This window comes from Mustelus asterias, unplaced genomic scaffold (genome assembly GCF_964213995.1).
Source record: "Mustelus asterias unplaced genomic scaffold, sMusAst1.hap1.1 HAP1_SCAFFOLD_1017, whole genome shotgun sequence".
Classification (NCBI taxonomy): Eukaryota; Metazoa; Chordata; class Chondrichthyes; order Carcharhiniformes; family Triakidae; genus Mustelus; species Mustelus asterias.
The window spans coordinates 47829-71462 of record NW_027590962.1 but is presented as its reverse complement, the minus strand read 5'-3'; the positions used below and the strand labels follow the sequence as shown (position 1 = coordinate 71462).

General features: G+C 48.7%; 1 protein-coding gene across 1 annotated transcript in view; it reads right to left on the bottom strand.

The window, feature by feature from the left end:
- The window catches only part of ndufa3 (NADH:ubiquinone oxidoreductase subunit A3), an 88478-nt gene that overhangs the window by 17079 nt on the left and 47765 nt on the right, over positions 1-23634 (bottom strand). The window contains exons 2-3 of the mRNA XM_078205814.1: positions 11584-11658; positions 1686-1763 (exon numbers count right to left, since the gene is read on the bottom strand). Of these exons, the coding sequence (XP_078061940.1) occupies positions 1686-1763; positions 11584-11658 (153 nt within the window). The remainder of the gene's footprint in view (positions 1-1685; positions 1764-11583; positions 11659-23634) is intronic.

The window sequence follows — 23634 nt, the reverse complement described above, 5'->3', positions numbered from 1 at the left end:
GAGTGTTACAGTGAGGGGTGTGGGGTATATCAGAGTGTTACAGTGAGGGGTGTGGGGTATATCAGTGTTACAGTGAGGTGTGTGGGGTATATCAGTGTTACAGTGAGGGGTGTGGGGTATATCAGTGTTACAGTGAGGGGTGTGGGGTATATCAGTGTTACAGTGACGGGTGTGGGGTATATCAGTGTTACAGTGAGGTGTGTGGGATATATCAGAGTGTTACAGTGAGGGGTGTGGGGTATATCAGAGTGTTACAGTGAGGGGTGTGGGGTATATCAGTGTTACAGTGAGGGGTGTGGGGTATATCAGTGTTACAGTGAGGGGTGTGGGGTATATCAGAGTGTTACAGTGAGGGGTGTGGGGTATATCAGTGTTACAGTGAGGGGTGTGGGGTATATCAGTGTTACAGTGAGGGGTGTGGGGTATATCAGAGTGTTACAGTGAGGGGTGTGGGGTATATCAGTGTTACAGTGAGGGGTGTGGGGTATATCAGTGTTACAGTGAGGGGTGTGGGGTATATCAGTGTTACAGTGACGGGTGTGGGGTATATCAGTGTTACAGTGAGGGGTGTGGGGTATATCAGTGTTACAGTGAGGGGTGTGGGGTATATCAGTGTTACAGTGACGGGTGTGGGGTATATCAGTGTTACAGTGAGGTGTGTGGGATATATCAGAGTGTTACAGTGAGGGGTGTGGGGTATATCAGAGTGTTACAGTGAGGGGTGTGGGGTATATCAGTGTTACAGTGAGGGGTGTGGGGTATATCAGTGTTACAGTGAGGGGTGTGGGGTATATCAGAGTGTTACAGTGAGGGGTGTGGGGTATATCAGTGTTACAGTGAGGGGTGTGGGGTATATCAGTGTTACAGTGAGGGGTGTGGGGTATATCAGTGTTACAGTGAGGGGTGTGGGGTATATCAGTGTTACAGTGAGGGGTGTGGGGTATATCAGTGTTACAGTGAGGGGTGTGGGGTATATCAGTGTTACAGTGAGGGGTGTGGGGTATATCAGTGTTACAGTGAGGGGTGTGGGGTATATCAGTGTTACAGTGAGGGGTGTGGGGTATATCAGTGTTACAGTGAGGGGTGTGGGGTATATCAGTGTTACAGTGAGGGGTGTGGGGAATATCAGAGTGTTACAGTGAGGGGTGTGGGGTATATCAGTGTTACAGTGAGGGGTGTGGGGTATATCAGTGTTACAGTGAGGGGTGTGGGGTATATCAGTGTTACAGTGAGGGGTGTGGGGTATATCAGAGTGTTACAGTGAGGGGTGTGGTGTATATCAGTGTTACAGTGAGGGGTGTGGGGTATATCAGTGTTACAGTGAGGGGTGTGGGGTATATCAGTGTTACAGTGAGGGGTGTGGGGTATATCAGAGTGTTACAGTGAGGGGTGTGGTGTATATCAGTGTTACAGTGAGGGGTGTGGGGTATATCAGTGTTACAGTGAAGGGTGTGGGGTATATCAGTGTTACAGTGAGGGGTGTGGGGTATATCAGAGTGTTACAGTGAGGGGTGTGGTGTATATCAGTGTTACAGTGAGGGGTGTGGGGTATATCAGTGTTACAGTGAGGGGTGTGGGGTATCTCAGTGTTACAGTGAGGGGTGTGGGGTATATCAGTGTTACAGTGAGGGGTGTGGGATATATCAGTGTTACAGTGAGGGGTGTGCCTTGTCGATGGTTCCTACCTGGGTAACTGAATGGAACGGCCTGGTTTAACTTTGCTTGGGTATCAGCCATGGGGCTCAGTGCTGCCGTCAGTAAAGCTGCAAAGAGATTTCACACTGATTAATGTTCAAACTCACTCAGGAAGCCTGTGTGTGACTGGACACGCAGTCTCCCCCTGTGCACTCACCCCTTTGTCCCGAATCGTTTCGCTGGTCCCTCAGCCAAGGGCCCATGTGTGAGCAGTGTATTCCAGTGGAGTGCTCTTTCCCCCCATCCGCTGTTCCCTGCACATTCCAAACATTACACCCCCTCCTGCCCCCCCCCAGGTTCCTCCTTCCTGCAGTCTCTCCGTCCCTCCGAGTCTTGTGTCTCAGTCCATGCCAGACCCTCATTCTCTGTCACATTCTCTCTCTCTGTCATGAACTCTCTCTCTCCCTCCCCCCCTCTATCACGTTCTCTCTCTCTCGTTATTTTTCACCCTCCCTGTCACGTTCTCTCTCTCTCCCTCTCTGTCACGTTCTCTTTCTCTCCCTCCCTGTCACGTTCTCTCTCTCACCCTCTCTGTCACGTTCTCTCTCTCCCTCTCTGTCACGTTCTCTCTCTCTCCCTCTCTGTCACGTTCTCTCTCTCTCCCTCTCTGTCACGTTCTCTCTCTCTCCCTCTCTGTCACGTTCTCTCACTCCCTTCCTCACTGTCACGTTCTCTCTCTCTCCCTCTCTGTCACGTTCTCTCTCTCTCCCTCTCTGTCACATTCTCTCTCTCTCTCCCTCCGTCACGTTCTCTCTCTCTCCCTCTCTGTCACGTTCTCTCTCTCTCTCACATTCTCTCTCTCTCCCCCCCGTCACGTTCTCTCTCTCTCCCCCCCGTCACGTTCTCTCTCTCTCCCTCTCTGTCACGTTCTCTCTCTCTCCCTCTCTGTCACGTTCTCTCTCTCTCTCTCTCTGTCACGTTCTCTCACTCCCTTCCTCACTGTCACATTCTCTCTCTCTCTCCCCCCGTCATGTTCTCTCTCTCTCCCTCTCTGTCACGTTCTCTCTCTCTCTCACATTATCTCTCTCTCTCCCCCCCGTCACGTTCTCTCTCTCTCCCCCCCTCCGTCACATTCTCTCTCTCTCTCCCTTTGTCACTTTCTCTCTCTCTCTCTCCCTGTCTGTCACGTTCTCTCTCTCTCTACCCCCGTCACGTCTCTCTCTCTACCTCCCTCTCTGTCACGTTCTCTCTCTCCCTTCCTCTCTGTCACGTTCTCTCTCTCTCCCTCTGTCACGTTCTCTCTCTCCCTTCCTCTCTGTCACATTCTCTCTCTCTGTCACGTTCTCTCTCTCTCTCTCCCTCTCTGTCACGTTCTCTCTCTCTCTCCCTCTCTGTCACGTTCTCTCTCTCCCTCTCTGTCACGTTCTCTCTCTCTCCCTCTCTGTCACGTTCTCTCTCTCTCCCTCTCTGTCACGTTCTCTCTCTCTCCCTCTCTGTCACGTTCTCTCTCTCTCTCTCCCTCTCTGTCACGTTCTCTCTCTCTCCCTCTCTGTCACGTTCTCTCTCTCTCCCTCTCTGTCACGTTCTCTCTCTCTCTCTCCCTCTCTGTCACGTTCTCTCTCTCTCTCTCCCTCTCTGTCACGTTCTCTCTCTCTCTCTCTCTGTCACGTTCTCTCTCTCTCCCTCTCTGTCACGTTCTCTCTCTCTCCCTCTCTGTCACGTTCTCTCTCTCTCCCTCTCTGTCACGTTCTCTCTCTCTCCCTCTCTGTCACGTTCTCTCTCTCTCTCCCTCTCTGTCACGTTCTCTCTCTCTCCCTCTCTGTCACGTTCTCTCTCTCTCTCCCTCTCTGTCACGTTCTCTCTCTCTCCCTCTCTGTCACGTTCTCTCTCTCTCCCTCTCTGTCACGTTCTCTCTCTCTCTCCCTCTCTGTCACGTTCTCTCTCCCTCTCTGTCACGTTCTCTCTCTCTCCCTCTCTGTCACGTTCTCTCTCTCTCCCTCTCTGTCACGTTCTCTCTCTCTCTCCCTCTGTCACGTTCTCTCTCTCTCCCTCTCTGTCACGTTCTCTCTCTCTCTCTCCCTCTCTGTCACGTTCTCTCTCTCTCCCTCTCTGTCACGTTCTCTCTCTCTCCCTCTCTGTCACGTTCTCTCTCTCTCCCTCTCTGTCACGTTCTCTCTCTCTCCCTCTCTGTCACGTTCTCTCTCTCTCTCTCTCTGTCACGTTCTCTCTCCCTCTCTGTCACGTTCTCTCTCTCTCCCTCTCTGTCACGTTCTCTCTCTCTCCCTCTCTGTCACGTTCTCTCTCTCTCTCTCCCTCTCTGTCACGTTCTCTCTCTCTCCCTCTCTGTCACGTTCTCTCTCTCTCCCTCTCTGTCACGTTCTCTCTCCCTCTCTGTCACGTTCTCTCTCTCTCCCTCTCTGTCACGTTCTCTCTCTCTCCCTCTCTGTCACGTTCTCTCTCTCTCCCTCTCTGTCACGTTCTCTCTCTCTCTCCCTCTGTCACGTTCTCTCTCTCTCCCTCTCTGTCACGTTCTCTCTCTCTCCCTCTCTGTCACGTTCTCTCTCTCTCCCTCTCTGTCACGTTCTCTCTCTCTCCCTCTCTGTCACGTTCTCTCTCTCTCTCCCTCTGTCACGTTCTCTCTCTCTCCCTCTCTGTCACGTTCTCTCTCTCTCCCTCTCTGTCACGTTCTCTCTCTCTCCCTCTCTGTCACGTTCTCTCTCTCTCTCCCTCTGTCACGTTCTCTCTCTCTCCCTCTCTGTCACGTTCTCTCTCTCTCCCTCTCTGTCACGTTCTCTCTCTCTCCCTCTCTGTCACGTTCTCTCTCTCTCTCTCCCTCTCTGTCACGTTCTCTCTCTCTCTCTCCCTCTCTGTCACGTTCTCTCTCTCTCTCTCCCCCCGTCATGTTCTCTCTCTCTCCCTCTCTGTCACGTTCTCTCTCTCTCTCACATTATCTCTCTCTCTCCCCCCCGTCACGTTCTCTCTCTCTCCCCCCCTCCGTCACATTCTCTCTCTCTCTCCCCCCGTCATGTTCTCTCTCTCTCTCTCCCTGTCTGTCACGTCTCTCTCTCTACCTCCCTCTCTGTCACGTTCTCTCTCTCCCTTCCTCTCTGTCACGTTCTCTCTCTCTCCCTCTGTCACGTTCTCTCTCTCCCTTCCTCTCTGTCACATTCTCTCTCTCTGTCACGTTCTCTCTCTCTCTCTCCCTCTCTGTCACGTTCTCTCTCTCTCCCTCTCTGTCACGTTCTCTCTCTCTCCCTCTCTGTCACGTTCTCTCTCTCTCCCTCTCTGTCACGTTCTCTCTCTCTCCCTCTCTGTCACGTTCTCTCTCTCTCCCCCTCTGTCACGTTCTCTCTCTCTCCCCCTCTGTCACGTTCTCTCTCCCTCTCTGTCACGTTCTCTCTCTCTCCCTCTCTGTCACGTTCTCTCTCTCTCTCTCCCTCTCTGTCACGTTCTCTCTCTCTCTCTCCCTCTCTGTCACGTTCTCTCTCTCTCTCTCCCTCTCTGTCACGTTCTCTCTCTCTCTCTCCCTCTCTGTCACGTTCTCTCTCCCTCTCTCCCTCTCTGTCACGTTCTCTCTCTCCCTCTCTGTCACGTTCTCTCTCTCTCCCTCTCTGTCACGTTCTCTCTCTCTCCCTCTCTCCCTCTCTGTCACGTTCTCTCTCTCTCTCTCCCTCTCTGTCACGTTCTCTCTCTCTCTCTCTGTCACGTTCTCTCTCTCTCTCTCTCTGTCACGTTCTCTCTCTCTCCCTCTCTGTCACGTTCTCTCTCTCTCTCCCTCTCTGTCACGTTCTCTCTCTCCCTCTCTGTCACGTTCTCTCTCTCTCTCTCTCCCTCTCTGTCACGTTCTGTCTCTCCCTCTCTGTCACGTTCTCTCTCTCTCTCCCTCTCTGTCACGTTCTCTCTCTCTCTCTCTCTCCCTCTCTGTCACGTTCTGTCTCTCCCTCTCTGTCACGTTCTCTCTCTCTCTCTCTCTCTGTCACGTTCTCTCTCTCTCCCTCTCTGTCACGTTCTCTCTCTCTCCCTCTCTGTCACGTTCTCTCTCTCTCTCTCCCTCTCTGTCACGTTCTCTCTCTCTCTCTCCCTCTCTGTCACGTTCTCTCTCTCTCTCTCCCTCTCTGTCACGTTCTCTCTCTCTCTCTCCCTCTCTGTCACGTTCTCTCTCTCTCTCTCCCTCTCTGTCACGTTCTCTCTCTCTCCCTCTCTCCCTCTCTGTCACGTTCTCTCTCTCTCCCTCTCTGTCACGTTCTCTCTCTCTCTCCCTCTGTCACGTTCTCTCTCTCACCCTCTCTGTCACGTTCTCTCTCTCTCTCTCTCTGTCACGTTCTCTCTCTCTCCCTCGGTCACGTTTTCTCTCTCTCCCTCTCTGTCACGTTCTCTCTCTCTCCCTCTCTGTCACGTTCTCTCTCTCTCCCTCTCTGTCACGTTCTCTCTCTCTCCCTCTCTGTCACGTTCTCTCTCTCTCTCTCTCCCTCTGTCACGTTCTCTCTCTCTCCCTCTGTCACGTTCTCTCTCTCTCCCTCTCTGTCACGTTCTCTCTCTCTCCCTCTCTGTCACGTTCTCTCTCTCTCTCTCTCTGTCACGTTCTCTCTCTCTCCCTCTCTGTCCCGTTCTCTCTCCCTCTCTGTCACGTTCTCTCTCTCTCCCTCTCTGTCACGTTCTCTCTCTCTCCCTCTCTGTCACGTTCTCTCTCTCCCTCTCTGTCACGTTCTCTCTCTCTCTCCCTCTCTGTCACGTTCTCTCTCTCTCTCCCTCTCTGTCACGTTCTCTCTCTCTCCCTCTCTGTCACGTTCTCTCTCTCTCCCTCTCTCCCTCTCTGTCACGTTCTCTCTCTCTCTCTCCCTCTCTGTCACGTTCTCTCTCTCTCTCTCCCTCTCTGTCACGTTCTCTCTCTCTCTCTCCCTCTCTGTCACGTTCTCTCTCTCTCTCTCCCTCTCTGTCACGTTCTCTCTCTCTCTCTCCCTCTCTGTCACGTTCTCTCTCTCTCCCTCTCTGTCACGTTCTCTCTCTCTCCCTCTCTGTCACGTTCTCTCTCTCTCTCTCCCTCTCTGTCACGTTCTCTCTCTTTCTCTCCCTCTCTGTCACGTTCTCTCTCTCTCCCTCTCTGTCACGTTCTCTCTCTCTCCCTCTCTGTCACGTTCTCTCACTCCCTTCCTCACTGTCACGTTCTCTCTCTCTCTCTGTCACATTCTCTCTCTCTCTCCCTCCGTCACGTTCTCTCTCTCTCTCCCTCCGTCACGTTCTCTCTCTCTCCCTCCGTCACGTTCTCTCTCTCTCCCTCTCTGTCACGTTCTCTCTCTCTCTCACATTATCTCTCTCTCTCCCCCCCGTCACGTTCTCTCTCTCTCCCTCCCTGTCACGTTCTCTCTCTCTCCCTCTCTGTCACGTTCTCTCTCTCTCCCTCCCTGTCACGTTCTCTCTCTCTCCCTCTCTGTCACGTTCTCTCTCTCTCTCTCTCTGTCACGTTCTCTCTCTCTCCCTCTCTGTCACGTTCTCTCTCTCTCCCTCTCTGTCACGTTCTCTCTCTCTCCCTCTCTGTCACGTTCTCTCACTCCCTTCCTCACTGTCACATTCTCTCTCTCTCTCCCCCCGTCATGTTCTCTCTCTCTCCCTCTCTGTCACGTTCTCTCTCTCTCTCACATTATCTCTCTCTCTCCCCCCCGTCACGTTCTCTCTCTCTCCCCCCCTCCGTCACATTCTCTCTCTCTCTCCCTTTGTCACTTTCTCTCTCTCTCTCTCCCTGTCTGTCACGTTCTCTCTCTCTCTACCCCCGTCACGTCTCTCTCTCTACCTCCCTCTCTGTCACGTTCTCTCTCTCCCTTCCTCTCTGTCACGTTCTCTCTCTCTCCCTCTGTCACGTTCTCTCTCTCCCTTCCTCTCTGTCACATTCTCTCTCTCTGTCACGTTCTCTCTCTCTCTCTCCCTCTCTGTCACGTTCTCTCTCTCTCTCTCTCCCTCTCTGTCACGTTCTCTCTCTCTCTCTCTGTCACGTTCTCTCTCTCTCTCTCTCCCTCTCTGTCACGTTCTCTCTCTCTCTCTCTGTCACGTTCTCTCTCTCTCCCTCTCTGTCACGTTCTCTCTCTCTCCCTCTCTGTCACGTTCTCTCTCTCTCTCTCCCTCTGTCACGTTCTCTCTCTCTCTCTCTCCCTCTCTGTCACGTTCTCTCTCTCTCCTTCTCTCCCTCTCTGTCACGTTCTCTCTCTCTCTCTCCCTCTCTGTCACGTTCTCTCTCTCTCTCTCTGTCACGTTCTCTCTCTCTCTCTCCCTCTCTGTCACGTTCTCTCTCTCCCTCTCTGTCACGTTCTCTCTCTCTCTCTCTCTCTCTCTGTCACGTTCTCTCTCTCTCTCTCTCCCTCTCTGTCACGTTCTCTCTCTCTCTCTCTGTCACGTTCTCTCTCTCTCCCTCTCTGTCACGTTCTCTCTCTCTCCCTCTCTGTCACGTTCTCTCTCTCTCTCTCTCTGTCACGTTCTCTCTCTCTCTCTCCCTCTCTGTCACGTTCTCTCTCTCTCTCTCCCTCTGTCACGTTCTCTCTCTCTCTCTCTCCCTCTCTGTCACGTTCTCTCTCTCTCCTTCTCTCCCTCTCTGTCACGTTCTCTCTCTCTCTCTCCCTCTCTGTCACGTTCTCTCTCTCTCTCTCTGTCACGTTCTCTCTCTCTCTCTCCCTCTCTGTCACGTTCTCTCTCTCCCTCTCTGTCACGTTCTCTCTCTCTCTCTCTCTCTCTCTGTCACGTTCTCTCTCTCTCTCTCTCCCTCTCTGTCACGTTCTCTCTCTCTCTCTCTGTCACGTTCTCTCTCTCTCCCTCTCTGTCACGTTCTCTCTCTCTCCCTCTCTGTCACGTTCTCTCTCTCTCCCTCTCTGTCACGTTCTCTCTCTCTCTCTCCCTCTCTGTCACGTTCTCTCTCTCTCTCTCCCTCTGTCACGTTCTCTCTCTCTCTCTCTCTCCCTCTCTGTCACGTTCTCTCTCTCTCCCTCTCTCCCTCTCTGTCACGTTCTCTCTCTCTCTCTCCCTCTCTGTCACGTTCTCTCTCTCTCTCTCCCTCTCTGTCACGTTCTCTCTCTCTCTCTCCCTCTGTCACGTTCTCTCTCTCTCTCTCTCCCTCTCTGTCACGTTCTCTCTCTCTCTCCCTCTCTGTCACGTTCTCTCTCTCTCTCTCTCTGTCACGTTCTCTCTCTCTCTCTCCCTCTCTGTCACGTTCTCTCTCTCTCCCTCTCTGTCACGTTCTCTCTCTCTCCCTCTCTCCCTCTCTGTCACGTTCTCTCTCTCTCTCTCCCTCTCTGTCACGTTCTCTCTCTCTCTCTCCCTCTCTGTCACGTTCTCTCTCTCTCTCTCCCTCTCTGTCACGTTCTCTCTCTCTCTCTCCCTCTCTGTCACGTTCTCTCTCTCTCTCTCCCTCTCTGTCACGTTCTCTCTCTCTCTCTCCCTCTCTGTCACGTTCTCTCTCTCTCTCTCCCTCTCTGTCACGTTCTCTCTCTCTCTCTCCCTCTCTGTCACGTTCTCTCTCTCTCCCTCTCTCCCTCTCTGTCACGTTCTCTCTCTCTCCCTCTCTCCCTCTCTGTCACGTTCTCTCTCTCTCTCTCCCTCTCTGTCACGTTCTCTCTCTCTCTCTCTGTCACGTTCTCTCTCTCTCTCTCCCTCTCTGTCACGTTCTCTCTCTCTCCCTCTCTGTCACGTTCTCTCTCTCTCCCTCTCTGTCACGTTCTCTCTCTCTCCCTCTCTGTCACGTTCTCTCTCTCTCCCTCTCTGTCACGTTCTCTCTCTCTCCCTCTCTGTCACGTTCTCTCTCTCTCCCTCTCTGTCACGTTCTCTCTCTCTCCCTCTCTGTCACGTTCTCTCTCTCTCCCTCTCTGTCACGTTCTCTCTCTCTCCCTCTCTGTCACGTTCTCTCTCTCTCTCTCCCTCTCTGTCACGTTCTCTCTCTCTCCCTCTCTGTAACGTTCTCTCTCTCTCCCTCTCTGTCACGTTCTCTCTCTCTCCCTCTGTCACGTTCTCTCTCTCTCCCTCTCTGTCACGTTCTCTCTCCCTCTCTGTCACGTTCTCTCTCTCTCCCTCTCTGTCACGTTCTCTCTCTCTCCCTCTCTGTCACGTTCTCTCTCTCTCCCTCTCTGTCACGTTCTCTCTCTCTCCCTCTCTGTCACGTTCTCTCTCTCTCCCTCTCTGTCACGTTCTCTCTCTCTCCCTCTCTGTCACGTTCTCTCTCTCTCTCTCCCTCTCTGTCACGTTCTCTCTCTCTCCCTCTCTGTAACGTTCTCTCTCTCTCCCTCTCTGTCACGTTCTCTCTCTCTCCCTCTGTCACGTTCTCTCTCTCTCCCTCTCTGTCACGTTCTCTCTCCCTCTCTGTCACGTTCTCTCTCTCTCCCTCTCTGTCACGTTCTCTCTCTCTCCCTCTCTGTCACGTTCTCTCTCTCTCTCTCCCTCTCTGTCACGTTCTCTCTCTCTCTCTCCCTCTCTGTCACGTTCTCTCTCTCTCCCTCTCTGTCACGTTCTCTCTCTCTCCCTCTCTGTCACGTTCTCTCTCTCTCCCTCTCTGTCACGTTCTCTCTCTCTCCCTCTCTGTCACGTTCTCTCTCTCTCTCCCTCTCTGTCACGTTCTCTCTCTCTCCCTCGGTCACGTTTTCTCTCTCTCCCTCTCTGTCACGTTCTCTCTCTCTCCCTCTCTGTCACGTTCTCTCTCTCTCCCTCTCTGTCACGTTCTCTCTCTCTCTCCCTCTGTCACGTTCTCTCTCTCTCCCTCTCTGTCACGTTCTCTCTCTCTCCCTCTCTGTCACGTTCTCTCTCTCTCCCTCTCTGTCACGTTCTCTCTCTCTCCCTCTCTGTCACGTTCTCTCTCTCTCCCTCTCTGTCACGTTCTCTCTCTCTCCCTCTCTGTCACGTTCTCTCTCTCTCTCCCTCTCTGTCACGTTCTCTCTCTCTCCCTCGGTCACGTTTTCTCTCTCTCCCTCTCTGTCACGTTCTCTCTCTCTCCCTCTCTGTCACGTTCTCTCTCTCTCCCTCTCTGTCACGTTCTCTCTCTCTCTCCCTCTGTCACGTTCTCTCTCTCTCCCTCTCTGTCACGTTCTCTCTCTCTCCCTCTCTGTCACGTTCTCTCTCTCTCCCTCTCTGTCACGTTCTCTCTCTCACCCTCTCTGTCCCGTTCTCTCTCCCTCTCTGTCACGTTCTCTCTCTCTCCTTCTCTGTCACGTTTTCTCTCTCTCTCTCCCTCCCTCTGTCACGTTCTCTCTCTCTACCTCCCCCTCTGTCACGTTCTCTCTCGCTCTCTCCGTCACGATCTCTGTCTCTCTCCCTCTCTGTCACGTTCTCTCTCTCCCTTCCTCTCTGTCATGTTCTCTCTCTCTGTCTCTGTCACATTCTCTCTCTCTCTGTCACGTTCTCTCTCTCTCTCCCTCTCTATCACGTTCTCTCTCTCTCTCCCTCTCTGTCACGTTCTCTCTCTCTCTCTCTGTCACATTCTCTCTCTCTCCCTCTCTCTCACGTACTCTCTCTCTCTCTCTGTCACGTTCTCTCTCTCTCCCTCGGTCACGTTCTCTCTCTCTCCCTCTGTCACGTTCTCTCTCTCTCCCTCTCTGTCACATTCTCTCTCTCTCCCTCTCTGTCACGTTCTCTCTCTCTCCCTCTCTGTCACGTTCTCTCTCTCTCCCTCTCTGTCACATTCTCTCTCTCCCTCTCTCTCACATTCTCTCTCTCTCTCATGTTCTCTCTCTCTCTCCCTCTCTGTCATGTTCTCTCTCTCCCTTCCTCTTTGTCACATTCTCTCTCTCCCTCTCCCTCTCTGTCACGTTCTCTCTCTCTCCCTCTCTGTCACGTTCTCTCTCTCTCCCACATTCTCTCTCTCTCCCTCTCCCACGTTCTCTCTCTCTCCCTCTCTGTCACGTTCTCTCCCTCTCTCTTTCTCCCCCTGTCACGTTCTCTCCCTCTGTCATTTTTTTCCCTTTTTCTTGCGCTTTGGCTCACCAATTGTGCCAATTCCGAGTGCTGTGACGATCACAGGCTCCTTGCCCCAGAGAGTCTTCAGGTAAGTGCCGATTTCTGTATCAGGGAAGGAGTGGGAAATAGTCACCAACAGGATGGCAAGGGAACATCATCCACACTCCAAAACTAATTCATCACCTTCATATCAACCGACAACTTAATTCCAGTGAGAGAGCATCTGAGGCCCAGAATAAAAATAAACAAAACCCCATTTAAACCACTGAAGCAGCAATAAAAGGACTATGTTTGTCTGTATAGTGCGCAAGATACAATACTTTTCACTGTATGTTAATACATGTCACAAAGGAGGCAGAGAGTGGGTAGAGATGGGTCTTTTTCTAAATGGAGGTCGGTCACCAGTGGAGTGCCCCAGGGATCTGTTTTGGGACCCTTGCTGTTTGTCATTTTCATAAATGACCTGGATGAGGAAGCGGAGGGATGGGTTGGTAAGTTTGCCGACGACACGAAGGTTGGTGGGGTTGTGGATAGTCTGGAGGGATGTCAGAAGTTACAGAGGGACATAGATAGGATGCAAGACTGGGCGGAGAAGTGGCAGATGGACTTCAACCCAGATAAATGCGTCGTGGTCCATTGTGGCAGGTCGAATGGGATGAAGGAGTACAATATAAAGGGAAAGACTCTTCGTACTGTGGAGGATCAGAAGGACCTTGGGGTCCGGGTCCATAGGACTCTAAAATCGGCCCTGCAGGTGGAGGAGGTGGTTAAGAAGGCGTATGGTGTGCTGGCCTTTATCAATCGAGGGATTGAGTTTAGGAGTCCGGGGATAATGATGCAGCTATATAAGACCCTCGTCAGACCCCACTTGGAGTACTGTGCTCAGTTCTGGTCGCCTCATTACAGGAAGGATGTGGAAAAGATTGAAAGGGTGCAGAGGAGATTTACAAGGATGTTGCCTGGATTGAGTGGCATGCCTTATGAAGATAGGCTGAGGGAGCTCGGTCTTTTCTCCTTGGAGAGACATAGAATGAGAGGAGACCTAATAGAGGTGTATAAGATGTTGAGAGGCATAGATCGGGTGGACTCTCAGAGGCTTTTTCCCAGGGTGGAAATGGCTGCTACGAGAGGGCACAGGTTTAAGGTGCTGGGGGGTAGGTACAGGGGAAATGTGAGGTGGAAGTTTTTCACACAGAGGGTGGTGGGCGAGTGGAATCGGCTGCCGTCAGTGGTGGTGGAGGCAAACTCAATAGGGTCTTTTAAGAGACTCCTGGATGAGTACATGGGACTTAATAGGATGGAGGGTTATAGGTAGGTCTAAAAGGTAGGGATATGTTCGGCACAACTTGTGGGGCCGAAGGGCCTGTTTTGTGCTGTAGTTTTCTATGTTTCTATGTAATAATGAACCAAATCAAATCAAATTTCTAACCAGACAACCCAACAACAATGAAACCAAAGAGTCTGCTTACAAACTGCAGAGAACATGATTTGAGAAAAACATTCCTTAAAGGTACAGTCGTGCCACACCGAGTATCTGTTATTCAATATAAATACCACCCTGAACCCCTCGATTAGATTCCAGTCTGTAACTCACTCCCGGGTATCTGTTATTCTATATATAAACCACCCCGAACCCCTCGATTAGATTCCAGTCTGTAACTCACTCCCGGGTATCTGTTATACTGTATATAAACCACCCCGAACCCCTCGATTAGATTCCACTCTGTAACTCACTCCCGGGTATCTGTTATTCTATATATAAACCACCACGAACCCCTCGATTAGACTCCAGTCAGTAACTCACTCCTGGGTATCTGTTAGTCTATATATAAATCACCCCGAACCCCTCCATTAGATTCCAGTCTGTAACTCACTCCCGGGTATCTGTTATTCTATATATAAACCACCCTGAACTCCTCGATTAGATTCCAGTCTGTAACTCACTCCCGGGTATCTGTTATTCTATATATAAACCACCCCGAACCCCTCAATTAGATTCCAGTCTGTAACTCACTCCCGGGTATCTGTAATTCTATCTATAAACCACCCCTGAACCCCTCGATTAGATTCCAGTCTGTAACTCACTCCCGGGTATCTGATATTCTCTATATAAACCACCCCGAACCCCTCGATTAGATTCCAGTCTGTAACTCACTCCCGGGTATCTGTTATTCGATAAATATACCACCCCAAACCCCTCGATTAGATTCCAGTCTGTAACTCACTCCCGGGTATCTGTTACTCTATATATAAACCACCCCGAACCCCTCGATTAGACTCCAGTCTGTAACTCACTCCTGGGTATCTGTTATTCTGTATATAAACCACCCCGAACCCCTTGATTAGATTCCAGTCTGTAACTCACTCCCGGGTATCTGTTATTCTATATATAAACCACCCCGAACCCCTCGATTAGACTCCAGTCTGTAACTCACTCCCGGGTATCGGTTATTCTATATATAAACCACCCTGAACCCCTCGATTAGATTCCAGTCTGTAACTCACTCCCGGGTATCTGTTATTCTATATATAAACCACCCTGAACCCCTCGATTAGATTCCAGTCTGTAACTCACTCCCGGGTATCTGTTATTCTATATATAAACCACCCTGAACCCCTCGATTAGATTCCAGTCTGTAACTCACACCCGGGTATCTGTTATTCAATATAAATACCACCCTGAACCCCTCGATTAGATTCCAGTCTGTAACTCACTCCCGGGTATCTGTTATTCTATATATAAACCATCCCGAACCCCTCGATTAGATTCCTGTCTGTAACTCACTCACGGGTATCTGTTATTCAATATAAATACCACCCCGAACCCCTCGATTAGATTCCAGTCTGTAACTCACTCCCGGGTATCAGTTATTCTATATATAAACCACTCCGATCCCCTCGATTAGATTCCAGTCTGTAACTCACTCCCGCGTATCTGTTATTCTATATATAAACCACCCCGAACCCCTCGATTAGATTCCACTCTGTAACTCACTCCCGGGTATCTGTTATTCTATATATAAACCACCCAAAACGCCTCGATTATACTCCAGTCTGTAACTCACTCCCGGGTATCTGTTATAGTTTAAAAAACCACCCTGAACCCCTCGATTAGATTCCACTGTGTAACTCACTCCCGGGTATCTGTTATTCTATATATAAACCACCCAAAACGCCTCGATTATACTCCAGTCTGTAACTCACTCCCGGGTATCTGTTATTCTATATATAAACCACCCCGAACTCCTCGATTAGACTCCAGTCTGTAACTCACTCCCGGGTATCTGTTATTCTATATATAAACCACCCCGAACCACTCGATTAGACTCCAGTCTGTAACTCACTCCCGGGTATCTGTTATTCTATATATAAACCACCCCGAACCCCTCGATTAGACTCCAGTCTCTAACTCACACTTGGGTATCAGTTATTCTATATATAAACCACCCCGAACACCTTGATTAGATTCCAGTCTGTAACTCACTCCCGGGTATCTGTTATTCTATATATAAACCACACTGAACCCCTCGATTAGATTCCAGTCTGTAACTCACTCGCGGGTATCTGTTATTCTATATATAAACCACCCTGAACCTCTCGATTAGATTCCAGTCTGTAACTCACTCCCGGGTATCTGTTATTCTATATATAAACCACCCTGAACCCCTTGATTAGATTCCAGTCTGTAACTCACTCCCGGGTATCTGTTATTCTAAATATAAACCACACTGAACCCCTCGATTAGATTCCAGTCTGTAAATCACTCCCGGGTATCTGTTATTCTATATGTTAACCACCCTCGAAGCCTTCGATTAGATTCCAGTCTGTAACTCACTCCCGGGTATCTGTTATTCTATATATAAACCACCCCGAACCCCTCGATTAGATTCCAGTCTGTAACTCACTCCCGGGTATCTGTTATACTGTATATAAACCACCCCGAACCCCTCGATTAGATTCCACTCTGTAACTCACTCCCGGGTATCTGTTATTCTATATATAAACCACCCCGAACCCCTCGATTAGACTCCAGTCTGTAACTCACTCCCGGGTATCTGTTATTCTATATATAAACCACCCTGAACCCCTCGATTAGATTCCAGTCTGGAACTCACTCCCGGGTATCTGCAATTCTATATATAAACCCCCCGAACCCCTCGATTAGATTCCAGTCTGTAACTCACTCCCGGGTATCAGTTATTCTACATATAAACCACCCTGAACCCCTCGATTAGATTCCAGTCTGGAACTCACTCCCGGGTATCTGTTATTCTATATATAAACCACCCTGAACCCCTCGATTAGATTCCAGTCTGGAACTCACTCCCGGGTATCTGTTATTCAATATAAATACCACCCTGAACCCCTCGATTAGATTCCAGTCTGTAACTCACTCCCGGGTATCAGTTATTGTATATATAAACCACTCCGATCCCCTCGATTAGATTCCAGTCTGTAACTCACTCCCGGGTATCTGTTATTCTATATAGAACATAGAACATAGAACATAGAACATTACAGCGCAGAACAGGCCCTTCGGCCCACGATGTTGCACCGACCAGTTAAAAAAAAAAACTGTGACCCTCCAACCTAAACCAATTTCTTTTCGTCCATGAACCTATCTACGGATCTCTTAAACGCCCCCAAACTAGGCGCATTTACTACTGATGCTGGCAGGGCATTCCAATCCCTCACCACCCTCTGGGTAAAGAACCTACCCCTGACATCGGTTCTATAACTACCCCCCCTCAATTTAAAGCCATGCCCCCTCGTGCTGGATTTCTCCATCAGAGGAAAAAGGCTATCACTATCCACCCTATCTAAACCTCTAATCATCTTATATGTTTCAATAAGATCCCCTCTTAGCCGCCGCCTTTCCAGCGAAAACAATCCCAAATCCCTCAGCCTCTCCTCATAGGATCTCCCCTCCATACCAGGCAACATCCTGGTAAACCTCCTCTGCACCCTCTCCAAAGCCTCCACATCCTTCCTGTAATGTGGGGACCAGAACTGCACACAGTACTCCAAGTGCGGCCGCACCAGAGTTGTGTACAGTTGCAACATAACGCTACGACTCCTAAATTCAATCCCCCTACCAATAAACGCCAAGACACCATATGCCTTCTTAACAACCTTATCTACTTGATTCCCAACTTTCAGGGATCTATGCACACATACACCTAGATCCCTCTGCTCCTCCACACTATTCAAAGTCCTCCCGTTAGCCCTATACTCAACACATCTGTTATTCCTACCAAAGTGAATTACCTCACACTTCTCCGCATTAAACTCCATCCGCCACCTCTCGGCCCAACTTTGCAACCTGTCTAAGTCTTCCTGCAAACTACGACACCCTTCCTCACTGTCTACCACACCACCGACTTTGGTGTCATCAGCAAATTTGCTAATCCACCCAACTATACCCTCATCCAGATCATTAATAAATATTACAAACAGCAGTGGCCCCAAAACAGATCCCTGAGGTACACCACTTGTAACCGCACTCCATGATGAATATTTACTATCAACCACCACCCTCTGTTTCCTATCCGCTAGCCAATTCCTGATCCAATTTCCTAGATCACCCCCAATCCCATACATCTGCATTTTCTGCAGAAGCCTACCATGGTGAACCTTATCAAACATCTGCATTTTCTGCAGAAGCCTACCATGGTGAACCTTATATAAACCACCCCGAACCCCTCGATTAGATTCCAGTCTGTAACTCACTCCCGGGTATCTGTGAAAGTTTAAAAAACCACCCTGAACCCCTCGATTAGATTCCACTCTGTAACTCACTCCCGGGTATCTGTTATTCTATATATAAACCACCCAAAACGCCTCGATTATACTCCAGTCTGTAACTCACTCCCGGGTATCTGTTATTCTATATGTAAACCACCCCGAACCCCTCGATTAGACTCCAGTCTGTAACTCACTCCCGGGTATCTGTTATTCTATATATAAACCACCCCGAACCCCTCGATTAGACTCCAGTCTGTAACTCACTCCCGGGTATCTGTTGTTCTATATATAAACCACCCCGAACCCCTCGATTAGACTCCAGTCTCTAACTCACACTTGGGTATCAGTTATTCTATATATAAACCACCCCGAACCCCTTGATTAGATTCCAGTCTGTAACTCACTCCCGGGTATCTGTTATTTTATATATAAACCACACTGAACCCCTCGATTAGATTCCAGTCTGTAACTCACTCCCGGGTTTCTGTTATTCAATAAATAAACCACCCCAAACCCCTCGATTAGATTCCAGTCTGTATCTCACTCCCGGGTATCTGTTATTCTATATATAAACCACACTGAACCCCTCGATTAGATTCCAGTCTGTAACTCACTCCCGGGTATCTGTTATTCTATATATAAACGACCCTGAACCTCTCGATTAGATTCCAGTCTGTAACTCACTCCCGGGTATCTGTTATTCTATATACAAACCACCCTGAACCCCTCGATTAGATTCCAGTCTGTAACTCACTCCCGGGTATCTGTTATTCTATATATAAACCACCCCGAACCCCTCGATTAGATTCCAGCCTGTAACTCACTCCCGGGTATCTGTTATTCTGTATATAAACCACACCGAACCACTCGATTAGATTCCAGTCTGTAACTCACTCCCGGGTATCTGTTATTCTGTATATAAACCACACCGAACCACTCGATTAGATTCCAGTCTGTAACTCACTCCCGGGTATCAGTTATTCTGTATATAAACCACACCGAACCCCTCGATTAGATTCCAGTCTGTAACTCACTCCCGGGTATCTGTTATTCTATATATAAACCACCCTGAACCCCTCGATTAGATTCCAGTCTGTAACTCACTCCCGGGTATCAGTTATTCTGTATATAAACCACCCTGAAACCCTCGATTAGATTCCAGTCTGTAACTCACTCCCGGGTATCTGTTATTCTATATATAAACCACCCCGAACCCCTCAATTAGATTCCAGTCTGTAACTCACTCCCGGGTATCTGTTATTCCATATATAAACCACCCCGAACCCCTCGATTAGATTCCAGTCTGTAACTCACTCCCGGGTATCTTTTATTCTATATATAAACCACCCCGAACCCCGCGATTAGATTCCAGTCTGTAACTCAGTCCCGGGTATCTGTTATTCTATATATAAACCACCCCGAACTCCTCGATTAGATTCCAGTCTGTAACTCACTCCCGGGTATCTGTTATTCTATATATAAACCACCCTGAACCTCTCGATTAGATTCCAGTCTGTAACTCACTCCCGGGTATCTGTTATTCTATATATAAACCACCCTGAACCCCTCGATTAGATTCCAGTCTGTAACTCACTCCCGGGTATCTGTTATTCTATATATAAACCACCCTGAACCCCTCGATTAGATTCCAGTCTGTAACTCACTCCCGGGTATCTGTTATTCTAAATATAAACCACCCTCGTACCCTTCGATTAGATTCCAGTCTGTAACTCACTCCCGGGTATCTGTTATTCTATATATAAACCACCCCGAACCCCTCCATCAGATTCCAGTCTGTAAATCACTCCCGGGTATCTGTTGTTCTATATATAAACCACCCTCGAACCCTTCGATTAGATTCCAGTCTGTAACTCACTCCCGGGTATCTGTTATTCTGTATATAAACCACCCCGAACCCCTCGATTAGATTCCAGTCTGTAACTCACTCCCGGGTATCTGTTCTTCTATATATAAACCACCCCGAACCCCTCGATTAGATTCCAGTCTGTAACTCACTCCCGGGTATCTGTTATACTGTATATAAACCACCCCGAACCCCTCGATTAGATTCCACTCTGTAACTCACTCCCGGGTATCTGTTATTCTATTTATAAACCACCCCGAACCCCTCGATTAGATTCCACTCTGTAACTCACTCCCGGGTATCTGTTTATCTATATATAAACCACCCCGAACCCCTTGATTAGACTCCAGTCTGTAACTCACTCCCGGGTATCAGTTATTCTATATATAAACACCCCGAACCCCTCGATTAGACTCCAGTCTGTAACTCACTCCTGGGTATCTGTTAGTCTATATATAAATCACCCCGAACCCCTCGATTAGATTCCAGTCTGCAACTCACTCTCGGGTATCTGTTATTCTATATATAAACCACCCTGAACTCCTCGATTAGATTCCAGTCTGTAACTCACTCCCGGGTATCTGTTATTCTATATATAAACCACCCCGAACCCCTCGATTAGATTCCAGTCTGTAACTCACTCCCGGGTATCTGTTATTCGATATATAAACCACCCCGAACGCCTCGATTAGATTCCAGTCTGTAACTCACTCCCGGGTATCTGATATTCTCTATATAAACCACCCCGAACCCCTCGATTAGATTCCAGTCTGTAACTCACTCCCGGGTATCTGTGATTCGATATATAAACCACCCCGAACCCCTCGATTAGATTCCAGTCGGTTACTCACTCCCGGGTATCTGTTATTCAATAAATAAACCACCCCAAACCCCTCGATTAGATTCCAGTCTGTAACTCACTCCCGGGTATCTGTTATTCTATATATAAACCACCCCGAACCCCTCGATTAGATTCCAGGCTGTAACACACTCCCGGGTATCTGTTATTCTATATATAAACCACCCTGAACCCTTCGATTAGATTCCAGTCTGTAACTCACTCCCGGGTATCTGTTATTCTATATATAAACCACCCCGAACCCCTCGATTAGACTCCAGTCTGTGACTCACTCCTGGGTATCTGTTAGTCTATATATAAATCACCCCGAACCCCTCGATTAGATTCCAGTCTGTAACTCACTCCCGGGTATCTGTAATTCTATATATAAACCACCCTGAACCCCTCGATTAGATTCCAGTCTGTAACTCACTCCCGGGTATCTGTTGTTCTATATATAAACCACCCCGAACTCCTCGATGAGATTCCAGTCTGTAACTCACTCCCGGGTATCTGTAATTCTATATATAAACCACCCTGAACCCCTCGATTAGATTCCAGTCTGGAACTCACTCCCGGGTATCTGATATTCTCTCTAAACCACCCCGAACCCCTCGATTAGATTCCAGTCTGTAACTCACTCCCGGGTATCTGTTCTTCTATATATAAACCACCCCGAACCCCTCGATTAGATTCCAGTCTGTAACTCACTCCCGGGTATCTGTTATACTGTATATAAACCACCCCGAACCCCTCGATTAGATTCCACTCTGTAACTCACTCCCGGGTATCTGTTATTCTATTTATAAACCACCCCGAACCCCTCGATTAGATTCCAGTCTGCAACTCACTCTCGGGTATCTGTTATTCTATATATAAACCACCCTGAACTCCTCGATTAGATTCCAGTCTGTAACTCACTCCCGGGTATCTGTTATTCGATATATAAACCACCCCAAACCCCTCGATTAGATTCCAGTCTGTAACTCACTCCCGGGTATCTGTTATTCTATATATAAACCACCCCGAACCCCTCGATTAGATTCCAGTCGGTAACTCACTCCCGGGTATCTGTTATTCAATAAATAAACCACCCCAAACCCCTCGATGAGATTCCAGTCTGTAACTCACTCCCGGGTATCTGTTATTCTATATATAAACCACCCCGAACCCCTCGATTGGACTCCAGTCTGTAACTCACTCCTGGGTATCTGTTATTCTGTATATAAACCACCCCGAACCCCTCGATTAGATTCCAGGCTGTAACACACTCCCGGGTATCTGTTATTCTATATATAAACCACCCTGAACCCTTCGATTAGATTCCAGTCTGTAACTCACTCCCGGGTATCTGTTATTCTATATATAAACCACCCCGAACCCCTCGATTAGACTCCAGTCTGTAACTCACTCCTGGGTATCTGTTAGTCTATATATAAATCACCCCGAACCCCTCGATTAGATTCCAGTCTGTAACTCACTCCCGGGTATCTGTTATTCTATATATAAACCACCCTGAACCCCTCGATTAGATTCCAGTCTGTAACTCACTCCCGGGTATCTGTTGTTCTATATATAAACCACCCCGAACCCCTCGATTAGATTCCAGTCTGTAACTCACTCCCGGGTATCTGTAATTCTATATATAAACCACCCTGAACCCCTCGATTAGATTCCAGTCTGGAACTCACTCCCGGTTATCTGTTATTCTATATATAAACCACCCCGAACCCCTCGATTAGATTCCAGTCCATAACTCACTCCCGGGTATCTGTTATTCAATATATAAACCACCCCAAACCCCTCGATTCGATTCCAGTCTGTAACTCACTCCCGGGTATCTGTTATTCTATATATAAACCATCCCGAACCCCTCGATTAGACTACAGTCTGTAACTCACTCCTGGGTATCTGATATTCTCTATATAAACCACCCCGAACCCCTCGATTAGATTCCAGTCTGTAACTCACTCCCGGGTATCTGTTATTCGATATATAAACCACCCCAAACCCCTCGATTAGATTCCAGTCTGTAACTCACTCCCGGGTATCTGTTATTCTATATATAAACCACCCCGAACCCCTCGATTAGATTCCAGTCGGTAACTCACGACCGGGTATCTGTTATTCAATAAATAAACCACCCCAAACCCCTCGATTAGATTCCAGTCTGTAACTCACTCCCGGGTATCTGTTATTCTATATATAAACCACCCCGAACCCCTCGATTGGACTCCAGTCTGTAACTCACTCCTGGGTATCTGTTATTCTGTATATAAACCACCCCGTACCCCTCAATTAGATTCCAGTCTGTAACACACTCCCAGGTATCTGTTATTCTATATATAAACCACCCTGAACCCTTCGATTAGATTCCAGTCTGTAACTCACTCCCGGGTATCTGTAATTCTATATATAAACCACCCCGAACCCCTCGATTAGACTCCAGTCTGTAACTCACTCCTGGGTATCTGTTAGTCTATATATAAATCACCCCGAACCCCTCGATTAGATTCCAGTCTGAAACTCACTCCCGGGTATCTGTTATTCGAAATATAAACCACCCTGAACCCCTCGATTAGATTCCAGTCTGTAACTCACTCCCGGGTATCTGTTGTTCTATATATAAACCACCCCGAACCCCTCGATTAGATTCCAGTCTGTAACTCACACCCGGGTATCTGTAATTCTATATATAAACCACCCTGAACCCCTCGATTAGATTCCAGTCTGGAACTCACTCCCGGGTATCTGATATTCTCTATATAAACCACCCCGAACCCCTCGATTAGATTCCAGTCTGTAACTCACTCCCGGGTATCTGTTATTCGATATATAAACCACCCCAAACCCCTCGATTAGATTCCAGTCTGTAACTCACTCCCGGTTATCTGTTATTCTATATATAAACCACCCCGAACCCCTCGATTAGATTCCAGTCCATAACTCACTCCCGGGTATCTGTTATTCAATATATAAACCACCCCAAACCGCTCGATTCGATTCCAGTCTGTAACTCACTCCCAGGTATCTGTTATTCTATATATAAACCATCCCGAACCCCTCGATTAGACTACAGTCTGTAACTCGAGGAATTAAGGGCTATGGGGAGAGAGCGGGTAAATGGAGTTGAAATCAACCATGATTGAATGGTGGAGTGGACTCGATGGGCCGAATGGCCTTACTTCCGCTCCTATGTCTTATGGTCTTATGGTCTTATATATAAACCACCCTGAACCCCTCGATTAGATTCCAGTCTGTAACTCACTCCCGGGTATCTGTTATTCTATATATAAACCACCCCGAACCCCTCGATTGGACTCCAGTCTGTAACTCACTCCTGGGTATCTGTTATTCTGTATATAAACCACCCCGTACCCCTCAATTAGATTCCAGTCTGTCACACACTCCCAGGTATCTGTTATTCTATATATAAACCACCCTGAACCCTTCGATTAGATTCCAGTCTGTAACTCACTCCCGGGTATCTGTTATTCTATGTATAAACCACCCCGAACCCCTCGATTAGACTCCAGTCTGTAACTCACTCCTGGGTATCTGTTAGTCTATATATAAATCACCCCGAACCCCTCGATTAGATTCCAGTCTGTAACTCACTCCCGGGTATCTG